We start from the raw sequence: 13,343 nt of genomic DNA, 5'->3' as shown, positions 1-13,343 counted from the left end.
TGGCTTGGAGCCGTTCCTTGTTTAAGCCTTCTTTTTGGCCTTTTAAGTAGTTTTGAGGCAGTTTTTCTCTTTTGTTTTTTCCAGCCCTCTTTGCTACCCCACAAACAGCGGGAGTCCAGGAGGCGACGCACTGTGTATCCCGGGGAGCCAGCAATGAGACGCAGTGTTCCACAGAGGAACGGCCTGAGGCGCGACACATGAAATGTGGGGTGGACCCACATGGAGGGCGGAAGGCACAACTGGTAGGTGACCGGGTTAATTCATTGGTCGACCTTAAATGGCCCCATGTATCTAGGTGCCAGCTTCTTCGACCCCACATGGAGTGGGAGATCCTTGGCCGAGAGCCAGACCCGCTGGCCCAGCCGGAAGGTGGGTGCTGGGCGCCTCTTACGGTCTGCCACCTGCTTCCTGGGCTCGGTGGTGGTCAGGAGGGAAGCATGGGCCTTTCGCCAAGCCCTCTAGAAATGCTGCGCAAATTGCTCTGCAGCAGTGTCCCCAACCTTGTACTCCTCTTCAGCAAACATGGGCGGAGGAAACCCAAACTGGCATTCAAAGGGCGACATTCCCAGGGATGAATGCTGGAGAGTGTTATTGGCATATTCTGCCCAGGGTAGATACTCTGCCCAAGAGGAGGGGTTGGTGGAGGTCAAGTACCGCAAGGTCTGGGCAAGGTCTTGATTGACTCCTTCAGTCTGGCCATTGGACTCCGGGTGGAAGCCAGAGGAGAGACTCACAGAGGCTCCCATGAGCTGGCAGAAGGCCTTCCAAAAACGGCTAGCTAACTGGTCAGACACCAGATCACCAGGTATCCCGTGAATCCTGACCAGGTGCTGTAATAGATGCTCCACTGTCTCCTTGGCAGACAAACACTTGGGCAGTGCCACAAACTTGCATGCCTTAGAGAAGCGGTCTACAAGGACTGGGTTGACCATTTTGCCCTTGGAGGGGGTAGGCCTGTGAAAAAGTCCAGGGAGACATGAGACCATGGACGCACAGGGATGGGCAGCGGGTAGAGGAGACCTTGGGGCTGTGACCTGTGCGCCTTGCAGCGTGCACATGTCTCACAAGATGCAATAAAGGCACGGAGGTCTCTCTCCATACCAGGCCACCAAAACCGCCTTGCGCAAAAAGTCCAGGGTCCTAGTCACCCCTGGGTGACCTGAAAATAGGGAGGTGTGCCCCCATAGCAGGATCCGTTGCCGGACAGCTGCAGACACGTACAGCTTTCCAGGGGGACCACCTCCGGGATCGGGCTCCTGCTGCAGGGCTTCCCTGATGGCGGTCTCCAGCTCCCAACGGAGTGGAGCCAGGATCCAAGGACCGGGAATTACGGGTTCAGAGGAGTGGTCAGGCCCCGGAGCCGCCCACTGTCTGGACAGGGCATCTGGTTTGGTGTTCTTGGAGCCTGGCCTATAAGACAGCTGGAAGTCAAAGTGGCTAAAGGACAGCGCCCATCGGGTTTGGCAAGCGTTGAGCCGCTTTGCCTGTTGGAGCCAGGTTCTCATGGTCTGTCCAGACCACAAAGGGATGTTTAGACCCCTCAAGCCAGTGCCTCCATTCCTCAAGGGCGAGCTTCATGGCCAGAAGCTCCTGTCTCCAACATCGCAGTTGCTAGGGCTAGGTACTGTACAGGTCACCCCTCTACAAAGGTGTGACACAGGGCTGCCGTTTGCCACGGCCTTAAGTAGAGGAGTCCACAGCTGTGCCAGGTTGGGCCTAATCAGCCTGAGGGCTTCTAGGAATTGGAGTTCCCTGAACTTGTGGCGCCTCACTGCCATCGCCCTCTGCTGGCAGCCGACGGCACAGGGGAACACAGCTGAGCAATCAATAATCTGGCACAGTTCTAAGAAAATAATGTCATACATATGTACTGTGTTATGTCTTGTAAATATAACAGTTCTTAAAGCTCACCTCAGCTCTCCATAGTTTAAATCACCTTAAATCTCAATGTTTCATTCCACAATTTGAGGACCTATGAATAAAAGCCAACTTCAGCTTCATAAACAAACAAATATGTTTATTTTTCAATGGTAAGAAACAGAAATACTTTTCCAAATGCACTGTGTGCTCTGTTGAGTACCCCTTAACAAAACCTCATCCAATCCACACGACTCATGTGAATGGCCTATTTTACTATTTAAAATGGTGAATGTCGCGAAAAGTCAATGAGTTTTCATATATAAGCATGCACCCCCATTTTAAAAAGTTACAAAACTGTTCTTTCTCAATGGCTTTTACAGCCAGTGAATAATCAATCATAAGAGAGGAAAACAAAGACATACTCGTAGTGACATTTAGGTAAAGTTTAAACATCAATCAAAGACAGACGTATTTACTTTGAGTGATTACGATTACACTGGTAGCAAAGATCAACAGAAACAAACCAGCAACATGCTAGAGGAAAAAAAGTAAGTAGATGTAGTGAACTTAGATGTCATTACAAGAATACTGGATCTGGCTAGCTAACTTTACTGTATTCTAAAGTCATAAATATTGCTGTTCTATGAACATGATCAATACTAACATGAATTTCTAAGGATTCCAATAAAAAACAGCAGCTGTCCAGCATTGACCAAGACTTTGATGACAACACAGAAGTGATAAATATCAAAAGAAAGTTTTATTACTATTTTGATGCATATTCTTTATTATGTCTTGTACAACAGTTTGTCCCAACCTTACAGTCTGGTTGAGAAGCGTTCTAACTGTTCTTATATTTGTGATAACAGCGTGGCTTTTTTTTACACCAAAACTGTAACGTTATCACTCCACTGATGAGTTGGCAAAGTAACAAGCTTTGTGCAGACGAACCTTAGTTGTTTTGTATTTGTGCTTATACAAAATGAGCAATTAATAAAATGGATGATTTTAAGATAACATATGAACTGTACATTTTATTGAACTACAAGTATTTGTTTTACGTCTGTACAGTGATGATATTGCCGTCTGTACAGTGACGATACACTGTACACTGTCTGTAGGTGAAAAGTCTTGAGATGTTTTGGCACTATTGGCTTTCGATAAAAGAAATACTTGTAACGTGTGCACGCGCAAAATATTTCCATGTGCAAAATAGTTCCATGTACGATCAAGCATGATCGTACACAGATAAAAAATTTTGACACCTGTGCATGTGATTTTTTTATTATTATTTTAATAGACTCTAAACAAAGCTATGCTTTTGAAATTTAAGACACCAGATGTTCTTTTTTTCTGCATCTGTCTCTTCACTGATGAAAAGAGACCATTAGAACCATTAGGAATAAAACCTGATGGTTTTGCTTTCTAATGGGAATTATCTTAAAGGTTACCATTAGAGACCACTAGTTTTCTGTAGGACACCTTTAGATCCCATTAGGAAACCATCAAATGCAGTCCCTGAACACCTGTTAAACCAGTAGAGTCCTTGACACTGTATCAATCCATCAGGAAAACACTAAAAGTAGTTATGTTATAACTGAAGGTTGGGGGAGGAGCAAGACTGAAACCCCTCCTTCTTCCAATCTAACACCCTATAAATTCACATCCTCTCCATCCAATCTTGTGACTGTTTGCAGTCCCCACCGCCAACCTATCTCCTTCCTGTTCCTCAGTCCAACATCAGTCTTACTAAAGCTATCTGGGATCTGGGATCTGGCCATCTAGCCACAGGCAGAAGATGCCCAGAATTCCAGCCCAAGTTCCCCCCTCCTTCAACCAATCTTCCCTCATACTACCACCACATGTTACTCCTTGTCTGAACTCACAAAATACCATTAGACACTATTGGACACCACCAGGAACCAACGGAAAGTTTTAATGGTTGTGGTAGAGTGGACTCGAAGTGGCCTGGACCTTGTTGGCATGTTTAGAAGAAGTCTGAGCAGAAGGCTGGTTAAATGGTTCTCTTTCCTCGTTTCTTTATTCCACACACATTATAAAAATACAAACAGTACCATAAAAGAACCTTCACCATTGGCACTTGCAGACAACTATTTACAAAAAAAAAAAATCAATCAATAAAACTCAAATACATGACAGGCATTTTGTTACTCTTCCTATTCTCACTTGTTTTCCCTCTCTATCTCAGGGTGCATGTCAGCAGCGAGATAAGCTGTCTTACTTGCAGCAGTTAGACAGTCCCCTAAAATTACATTCAGGTATTCATAAGACAAAATAGTCACATTCCCGTTCACAATACAGACATATTCAGCATTTACTTCAAGTATGTATTTCTACAGATGTCATTCATGGCCAATGTTCAATATTAGCAATTAGATCATTAACAGTTTTGTTTTTCTTTTTCCAGGTCGACCTGTGCACCCCCTGTCCCTATGTCCCTCCCAGGCCCGCAGACCTGACCCAGCAGAAGACTGTATTGTACTCCATGGAAGATTTTGCTGGAATGAATCCCAGTGACATCCTCCATTTTCTTCAAACGAACAGACTTACTGACAGCCTCCCTAGACTATACTCTCTTGCATGCTTAGTTGTCACAATCCCAGCGTCAACGGCCTCCGTTGATCGGAGCTTCTCGGCTCTGAAGAGAATAAAAAGCTACGCAAGAAACACAACAGGACCAGTAAGACTGTCGTCCCTGGTACTCCTCGCGATCGAGAAGCATTTGCTGATTGAACTGAAAAGGAATGGGACATTTTCTGACAAAGTCATCAACAATTTTCTGGCAAAGGAGCGGAGGTTGGACTTTATCTTCAAATACCTAACGGACTGGTGAGTTTTCTGTTTACGTAAAAGTTTTGGCTACTCTAGCAGACTGTACTCATAGAAAGTGAATGACCTTACTTTGAAAATGAAGCTATGGGAAAAATGAAAATAATGTGCTCATTCATACATGCTGCTTTTGTTTTGTCATGTTTAGTTGCATTTGTGGGCTATTGATCTGTATTTCGAAATGTAATTTAATGTCACGCCTAAATGTGTTAATTGTACTGTGCACTGACAAAATTTTTATGACTTTTGGCTTATTTTTTATGACTTTTGGACTATTTTTCCTCATAATGCCACTTTTTTCTCATAATGCCACAATTTTTCCTCATAATGCCACAATTTTTCATGTGTCCATAGAATGATTATATCAATAAAGTGCCAGTGCAAAACTGTTTTACTCAGCAATATTAGTGCTGATTTTGTCTATTTACTTGGTTCAAAATGTAGTGCTAGTGGTTCAAAGACCTATTTTCCTTCATAATGCCAATTTTCTTATAGATTAATGTTTCCTGAGTAAGATTATATTAATAAAGTAACAGCAAAACTGTATTTTTCAGCCATACGGGTTGTATGGGCATTAGTCAAACAGTCAGAAATCCGATGTTTTTATTCTATTCTGATATAAAATATGGTGCCAGTGCTCCAAGGCCTACTTTTTCAAAATATTACTTTTCCTAAAGAACTGTGTGTCTGAATAAGATCATTACACAACAGTGCACAACAGTTTAAGTAATTTTTTTTTTGGTCTAATATAAACCATGCAAAACAAAAAAATAATAATGTAGCTTACAAGAACAGTGACTAACAGTACAGTACCACTTTACAGCATCTTACCTAACGTTTTCAACCTTGAGTATGTATTATGCTGCCACAATCAGTGATCTTTGTTATGTTGGCTTTTATTTTGAAGGAAAAGTCAAATGACTTTCCACCTATTGTTGCTCATTTCACGGACCTCTGGTCATGTGACAATGATGCGTTGACCAAGTGTGAAAGAGGCGGTGCACAATCATAGTCACGTGACTATAACATTTCGGTTACGAAACTCCTACATATTTCATGCAGATTATGTATCACCACGTAGACGGATATGTCATGCTCCATGGACGCTACGTTATAACACAGATAAGCGCCTCATGAATATGGAATACCATACATTGCATCTCCTCAGGTTTTGTCACGCTCCCTTATTATAATGCAGATATATTCATATATAAGTTTACTGATTGGATGTAAGATGTCAAAATGTATAAACACGTAATTTTTTACCGCCTGCACACTTGCATTTTTTATGTGTGGATGTGTGATATTTTTACTCGTGCAAGCGACTGCTCAATAGGAGTTTTGACACTATTGGCTTGGTCATTGGGCATTTTGGCACCAAATGCATGCCTCACGGCACTACTTCTGTACACGTAAGAAGATTATCGTCTGCACACGTAAAAATGTCACGTGTCCACATGTAAAATATGCAAGTGCTGACAAATAAAGACGTAATTTCTATGTTTACATGTGTACAGAAGGAATCTTTTTACTTGTGCAGAAGTACTGCAAAATTTGACGTTTCTTACTTGAGTCCTCCTCAAAAAACTGAAGTGGCAATGTGTCTCCTCTAGATGGCGATATTTTCTGATAGGAGCAAGTCTTGCGAGCCTTCATGCTCAAACTGGGAAAGTGTGATTGAACTTTACGTGATTCTAAGTGGATAATACATGGAATTATGCTTATTATCAAAGGTTCTGCAATATAAATGTTTTCTCTATTTTTGAAGAAAAGAAACATTCTTTTTTCATACTCATGGAAATTAAAAATTGGACTTTTACTTGTGGTGGAATCAGTTCCATAGCCAAATATGCTGGCAAGCAGTGTTTGCATTTTGTGTGTTTGTGACAAAGCTATCACTAACCAACAGAAACACTTCTATGTTCTATGTTTTTTTCCAGCAGGGACATCAAAAATTACGAAAATGGAGATACAATGCTGTGTTCCCACAGTGACAGTGCTAGAGAATCTGTTTTTTAATGTAGAAAAGACTTAAGAGATGATTGTGGACTTCAGCAAGGTGTGAGAATCATGCTGCACTTCTCATCGATGGCTTCACAGACAAAGTGACGAGTTGCAAGTGTATGTCTCTCAATGCCGCATTCCCAGTAAAAAAAGCACAGAACTGTTTCCATTTTGTTCAGTAACTGAGAAGAGCAAGCCCCCCCCATCCTGTCCCCACAGCTGCCTCTTTCCCATTCCTCTCTCATTAAACAAGGCACAGAGTTTCCACTTGACTTACTGTCTGACCCAGATATCTTTTGTTGGTTAATTTACTATTGAGTGTTTGAGAGAAGCATTTAGAAATGTATGAAAAACACCGATTCATAATTTCTGTGAGGCATTATCCAAAACTAAAAAGAAAAGACCACACAAAAGTACAATATGTAATAAAACTTAATGAGAAAAATGTTTTTCAAGAAAACATGTAATGTTCTGCTGCATGCACACTTGCAATTTTTTGTGTTTGGACACGTGATATTTTGATGCGTACAGGCTGGTTCGATTGGTCATTAGGCATTTTGGCACCAATATCATGCCATACTGTGCAGACCGATCGCCACCTGGCTTTTGCTACGGTGCATGATGGTTAGTTCTTTTTGTCTGACTTGTGTTGGCGCCATCGACGTGCCACAATGACACATGGCTTTATAATCTCGCCAGTGCATATAGAAAGCCAATAGTGCCAAAACGCCTAAGGAGCCATCTTTAAATATTACGTGTTTAAAATAAAACAATGCGAACTTGCCCCATGAGCTGATTGATGACACCTAATGCCACCATGACAACACAGGACAACCATAAAAGCTTGCACAGACCCCAGTACAGGGCAGAGGTCAGCGCTACTTTGGGCTTTTAAACACAGCTTTAGTTGTATTTGAAACTCAACCCTCAGTTTACCAGGGAGATAGTCCCAGTCACTGTGTCAGACAGGGTTGATCTAGACTTGTTTTTAAACTTTGCATGACACTTTTCCTTACTGTGATGATGTACACATCACAAAGTAAAGACTGATTTTATATACTTACCTGTACTTACCTGTGGACTGATCACCCTTGCCTTTAAGGCCTAAAAAGAGAACTGAGTGGGTTCACCTGAGTTTTACTTACCTGAGTGAGTCCATCCTCTGTAGAAGATGAGGAAAGAACAGAGCCTGATAAGAGGAAATTGTTAACAAGTGTACACTGTAATTGCAAATGAATGTTAATGATGTCATGAATGTGAACAGTAAGTAGAGAATATGAATTATAATTACTGTTGCATGTAAATATATTTAAATATTCAGAGCTCTTGTATTACCTCAGGCCAGTAATGGTTTATTCTAGGGGAGAAGCGACCCATGTATAAGCAGCATTACTGGGGGTACAAGGGGATTCTTTCAGCTTAGTAGTTGACTGAATGTTAGTGAATGTTGGTGATCTGTATGACTTTGCAGTCATTGATCTATGTCTTCTAGTTGTAGAGACTTATTTTCGTTTTGTTTTTTGCTTTTAGTGTGTGCGCTTGTAAATATGTAAATAGCTGTTAATGTTGGTGTGTAAATAAAGGTGACGGGGAGTAGAAGAACTCTTGTGAAAGCCTAACTTTTTCCAGGTCCTCAGACCAATCGCCGGACATTACCCATAGAGTGTGCCCCCTACTACAGCATACTGCTGGGTCGAGGGAAACGCTTTATCACACTTACATTTATACTTCCACAGGCCTATTTTGCCTTGGAGGCAGCATGCATTATAGCATGCTCTGCGAGTTTGCTCACTACTTGTTTGCCAGAATGACGGGTGTAGTCTCTCTTCTAGGGACCATATTTTATCTGAAGGAACAGGCAATTTTTTTTTCATAGTATTTGTCCAAACTAGATGAGTCTATATGTTTACATAACTGTTCATCCATTCTGACAATGAAAACATTATCAGACCAGTCAGGTGCATCCCTACTACACCTCTGTGCAGTAGACTTTTTTCTAGCCATGGGCTTAAGGCAACAGGCCACAATACCTAAACACACTACCGTGGTCTTCTCCTCCGTTCCTTCAACAAGAGGAGGATAAACTACTGGCTTTAGGGTTTGCTTTGAAATGGCCACTCACCTACAGCATAGAGATGAGATGTCCAGTCTGGATAACAGAACCACTTGAAGAATCCAAACTGTACCGGGGGACCAGCCGTATGTCTGGAGAAGTGAAGTTTATTTGTTTGCGCGCAGGTACCAGACACCTAGCCAGCCCGTAAGAAAATGGGCTGATGCAGTTTATAGCTGGACTGATGCCAAGATTAGGCCCAGCCTATACATGACAAGTGACAGGTGTGACAGACATGACCATGTAGGGATGAACAAAAATAGGCGGAACAGAATGTTCAAAATACGGTCAGAGTACAGGCACGCATAACACAGAACATAATGACATATAACACAACACTAAACACATAGCAGTACATTTCTACAAGTGTGACTGTACTGTTACTGTCACTATTCTTGTAAGCTACATTATTGATTAGCGTGCTAATCAATTGCTACATTTACAAATTAACAAATACAATTGCTTACTACAGACTTGATCTGTTTGATTCGAGCCTTAAGCCAAAAAAGCATTTTAGCAATGCTGCATGGATGCAATTTTAGTTTATATTAGACCAAAAAAACGAAGGGTTTCTGATGTTTTGGAAGAAAGGATTTTACTTAAACTGTTGTGCTTAGGAAGAACAGTTTTCAGCCTTAAGAAAAGTAATATTTTGAAAATGTAGGTCTGGAGCACTGAAACCGTATTTTATATCAGAATGGAAAAAACAGCGGATTTCTGACTGACTAATGCCCATACTCACAACTGGAGTGGTCAATGGTCAAGACCCCCCTGTGGGGGTCCTGACCATTGAAGAAAAGGGTAACAACGTATGCAGAGAATCAGATGGACTACACTCTAAGTGTAGAACTACTCTAATTGTAGTGCTCCTATGTGGTCAGTGGAGCTGATAAAATAGACAATGAGTGTAATAAAAACAAGTGGGTGGACTTAATGAAGTGGCTGGTCAGTGTATATAAACACTTATGAATACGTTTCATAACATTGAGCTGTGGTTCTGGGCGGCACATGGTGCAGTGGGTAGTGCCGCCTCACAGCAAAAAAGGGCCTGGGTTCAATTCCCTGGCTAGGTGACCAGGGTCCTTTCTGTGTGGAGTTTGTATGTTCTCCCTGTGTGCGTCGGTTTCCTCCTGCAGTCCAAAGACATGCAGTCAGGCCAAATGGACATGCTAAATTGCCCCTATATGTGTGTCTGTCTGTCTGTGTGTCTGCCCTGCGATGGCCTAGTGACCTGGCCTGGTGACCTGTCCAGGGTGTTTCCTGCCTTCCACCCATTGACCCCTGGGATAGGCTCCAGCACCCCCCATGACCCAGGAGGATAAGCAGCTTAGAAGATAGATGGAGCTGTGGTTCTTGTGCTCTCAACACACCTGATTCAAATATACTAATTAACAAGCCCGTCCTTATGTGGATATGTTAGAGCAGGGAAAACACTAAACTGTGCAGACCTGGATACTGCAGGAGAAGGATTGGGAAATACTACACTGGGCCTTAAATAAGCAGAAAGCACAATGAGCTCACACTCAGCATTTCATGTTTAAAAGCTCAGAATAAGAAGAAAATGCTATGTAGTTTTTTACAAATATAATTTAATGTTTTAGTGTTATACTGTTTACTGTTACATCTGTTATATCTTATATCAGAATCAAGCTTTATTGGCCAGGTATGCTTACGCATACAAGGAATTTGGTTTTGGTTACAGGAGCTCACCGTGCACAGTACCAGACCGACATTTATATGTAATGAATAAAATAGAATAAATATAAAATATAACAAAAAATAAATAAAACATGCATTCCTACCATCACTCAAACACACAATCATACCTGTAAACCTTACATTGTGCAAAGTATGGGTCTAAAGTTAAAGTGCTGAGTGCAGCAGCAGTTAAAAGGGTGTATAGTGGCAGAGAAAGGAATCAGTGAGGTAACAGTCCGATAAGTGGGGTAATAAGGCAGGTAAGTAAGATGCTAGAATAAACACTGGTTTGAGGCGGCAGTTCCAGAGGATAGAGTTGAATCAGATACTATATACCAGTATTTATGAAGTGCAGTTTAGAAGCTGGAATATTGTTTTTGTGTAATATTTTAACTGTTCAAGAGAGTGATGGCTTGTGGGAAGAAGCTCTTTTGTAGCCTGGATGTCCTGATCTTCATCTGGCTGAAGCACCGGCCTGAGGGAAGGAGTTGGAACAGGTGGTGTCCGGGGTGAGAGGGGTCTGTGGAGATCTTCTCTGCACACTTCCTGGTTCTGGAGGCATGCAGTTCCAGCAGTGTGGGCAGCTTAACTCCAATAGTCCTCTCTGCAGACCTGATGATGCGCTGCAGTCTGTGGAGGTCATGCTTGGTGGCTGAACTGCCCCACACTGTGATGGACGTGGTGATGACAGGCTCTATGATGGCTGTGTAGAACTGCACCATCAGCTTCTGGGGCAGGTTGAACTTCCTCAGCTGACGCAGGAAGTACATCGTCTGCTGGGCTCTCTTGATGATGGAGCCGATGTTGCTGTCCCACTTCAGGTCCCTGGTGATTGTTGTGCCTAGGAACTTGCAGGACTCCACTGCCATCACAGTTCTGTCCAGGATGGTGAGTGCTGACAGGGCTGGAGGGCTCCTCCTGAAGTCCACTGTCATCTCCACTGTTTTCGCTGTGTTCAGCACCAGGTTATTGTGGCTGCTCCAACCACCCGTCTGTAAGCAGACTCGTCACCGTCTCGGACGAGACCAATGACTGTGGTGTCATTCGCGTACTTCAGGATTTTGACTGAGGGGTCCGTGGAGGTACAGTCATTTGTGTACAGTGAGAAGAGCAATGGTGAGAGTACACAACCCTGTGGAGTGCCTGTACTGATGATCTGGGTGTTTGAGGTGAACTCTCCCAACCTCACCTGCTGCTCTCTGACAGTGAGGAAGTTGGTGATCCACTGGCAGGTGGGGGTTGGCATGCTGAGTTGGAGTAGTTTGTTGTGTAGCTGTCCTGGGATGATCGTATTTATATATACGTTATATACATATTTATATCTGTTAATTCCAAAAATTGGGTTGGGATAGTATGTGAAATGCAAATAAAACAAAAAGCAATTTATAAATCTACTTTGATTTATTTGAATAAAAACAGTAAAAGACAAGCTATGTAATATTTTATGTTATCAACTTCGTTATTTTTGTAAATATATGTTCCTTCTGAATTAATGCCTGCAGCATGTTCCAAAGATGTTGGAACAGGAGCAAATAACGACGAAAAACACAAATAAAAAACAGTGCGAGATAAAACATCAAATATAATGTTTTGGTTTTCAATTTTTAATACAGGCCAAACAATTTACCAATCACTGCTGTTTTTAATGACATTTCATATAATTCCCAGCTTTTTTGGAATTGAGTTTCTAGGATATCAGGTCAGGTAAATGAATCTTTCTCATTCCAGCCATATACAGGTGTGCAGTTGGATGAAATAGCTTTCTCCAAGGCCTTGGGGCAACATGTAACAGCACAATAAACAAACAGTGCGTAACAAGGCACAAATGTGCTGGTGTGTAATACAGAGAGTCTTTCACATGCAGCAGCATACTAAAATAGTAAGTGTCTAAGCAGCATAATGGATTCCTAAAGTGTAAAGAGGGTGAATAAAATAAGTGGCCATTGCCTCTGTTCATAATAGGTATAATTAACATATGAAATATTGTAATCACACATAATTTCAAAACTCTTTGATACCACAATTTTAGTTAATCCATTACTATGAGTACTGATATTATTCTATCCATTATTATTATTTATTTTTGTGTTTAAATGTACACCTAAATATGCAAGAAAATGTGTAAACAATAGTTATTGCGTATGTACTTAGGCCTACAAATAAACATGAAATACTTATTTAATAATTATAAAATCCATAATCATTACAATAAAATATATTTTGTTTTGGAATGAGACTTGTGTAGTAGGCTACTCTTAGATTTTAGTTTGAATCACGCTTTGTTTTGACAGTGGTCCTGTCAGTCATAGTAGTACTTTATTTGACCTCATTTGGTTTTGTCTCATGATTTTAGGCTATACTGTACTGTACCTGACTGCGCATTTTATCCACAAAGTGCGTCCTGCTTAGTCCACTTCAGCTGCCCACATTCAACAATCAAAATAATCAACCATGTGTTGGTTTTGAAGAGATGAAGGAGAGAAGAGAACTCTGGCTTAAGTGTTATTTCTGTTTTCTATGAGATACATGAAAAACAACCTGGTGGTGTCCAATAGTCTTTAATGGTATTTTCTGAGTTCAGACCATGACTTTAACATGTGGTGGTAGTATGAGGGAAGATTGTTTGAGGGAGGGGGAGAACTCTGAGAACTTGGGCTGGAGTTCTGTGAGGCTTCTGCCTGTAGCTACAAGGCCAGATGCCCCCTCATAGCTGTAGTAAGACTGATGTTGGACTGAGGAACAGGAAGGAGATCGGTTGGTGGTGGGGACTGCAAACCCTTCGTCACAGGAGCGGAGGGTGAGGATCTGAATTTATAGG

At 41.8% G+C, this 13,343-nt stretch overlaps 1 protein-coding gene across 17 annotated transcripts in view; it reads left to right on the top strand.

The window, feature by feature from the left end:
* The window catches only part of LOC118815848 (alpha-1,6-mannosyl-glycoprotein 2-beta-N-acetylglucosaminyltransferase), a 79,280-nt gene extending 70,964 nt beyond the window's left edge, over nt 1–8,316 (top strand). For 16 of the 17 annotated variants that reach the window (XR_005007820.1, XR_005007833.1, XR_005007829.1 and 13 more), the window contains 3 exons: nt 85–242; nt 4,289–5,878; nt 6,651–8,316. Coding sequence is in view for 1 of the 17 variants with exons in the window: in XM_036582238.1 (XP_036438131.1) it covers nt 198–242; nt 4,289–4,710; nt 6,651–6,729 (546 nt within the window). In the remaining 16 variants the exon portion in view is untranslated. The remainder of the gene's footprint in view (nt 1–84; nt 243–4,288; nt 5,879–6,650) is intronic. The other variant, XM_036582238.1, reaches the window with a different exon arrangement.
* The last annotated feature ends 5,027 nt before the right edge of the window (nt 8,317–13,343 follow it).

This window comes from Colossoma macropomum, unplaced genomic scaffold (genome assembly GCF_904425465.1).
Source record: "Colossoma macropomum unplaced genomic scaffold, Colossoma_macropomum, whole genome shotgun sequence".
NCBI lineage: Eukaryota > Metazoa > Chordata > Actinopteri > Characiformes > Serrasalmidae > Colossoma > Colossoma macropomum.
The sequence above is the reverse complement of the archived record's forward strand: the minus strand, read 5'-3'. Positions and strand labels throughout refer to the sequence as shown.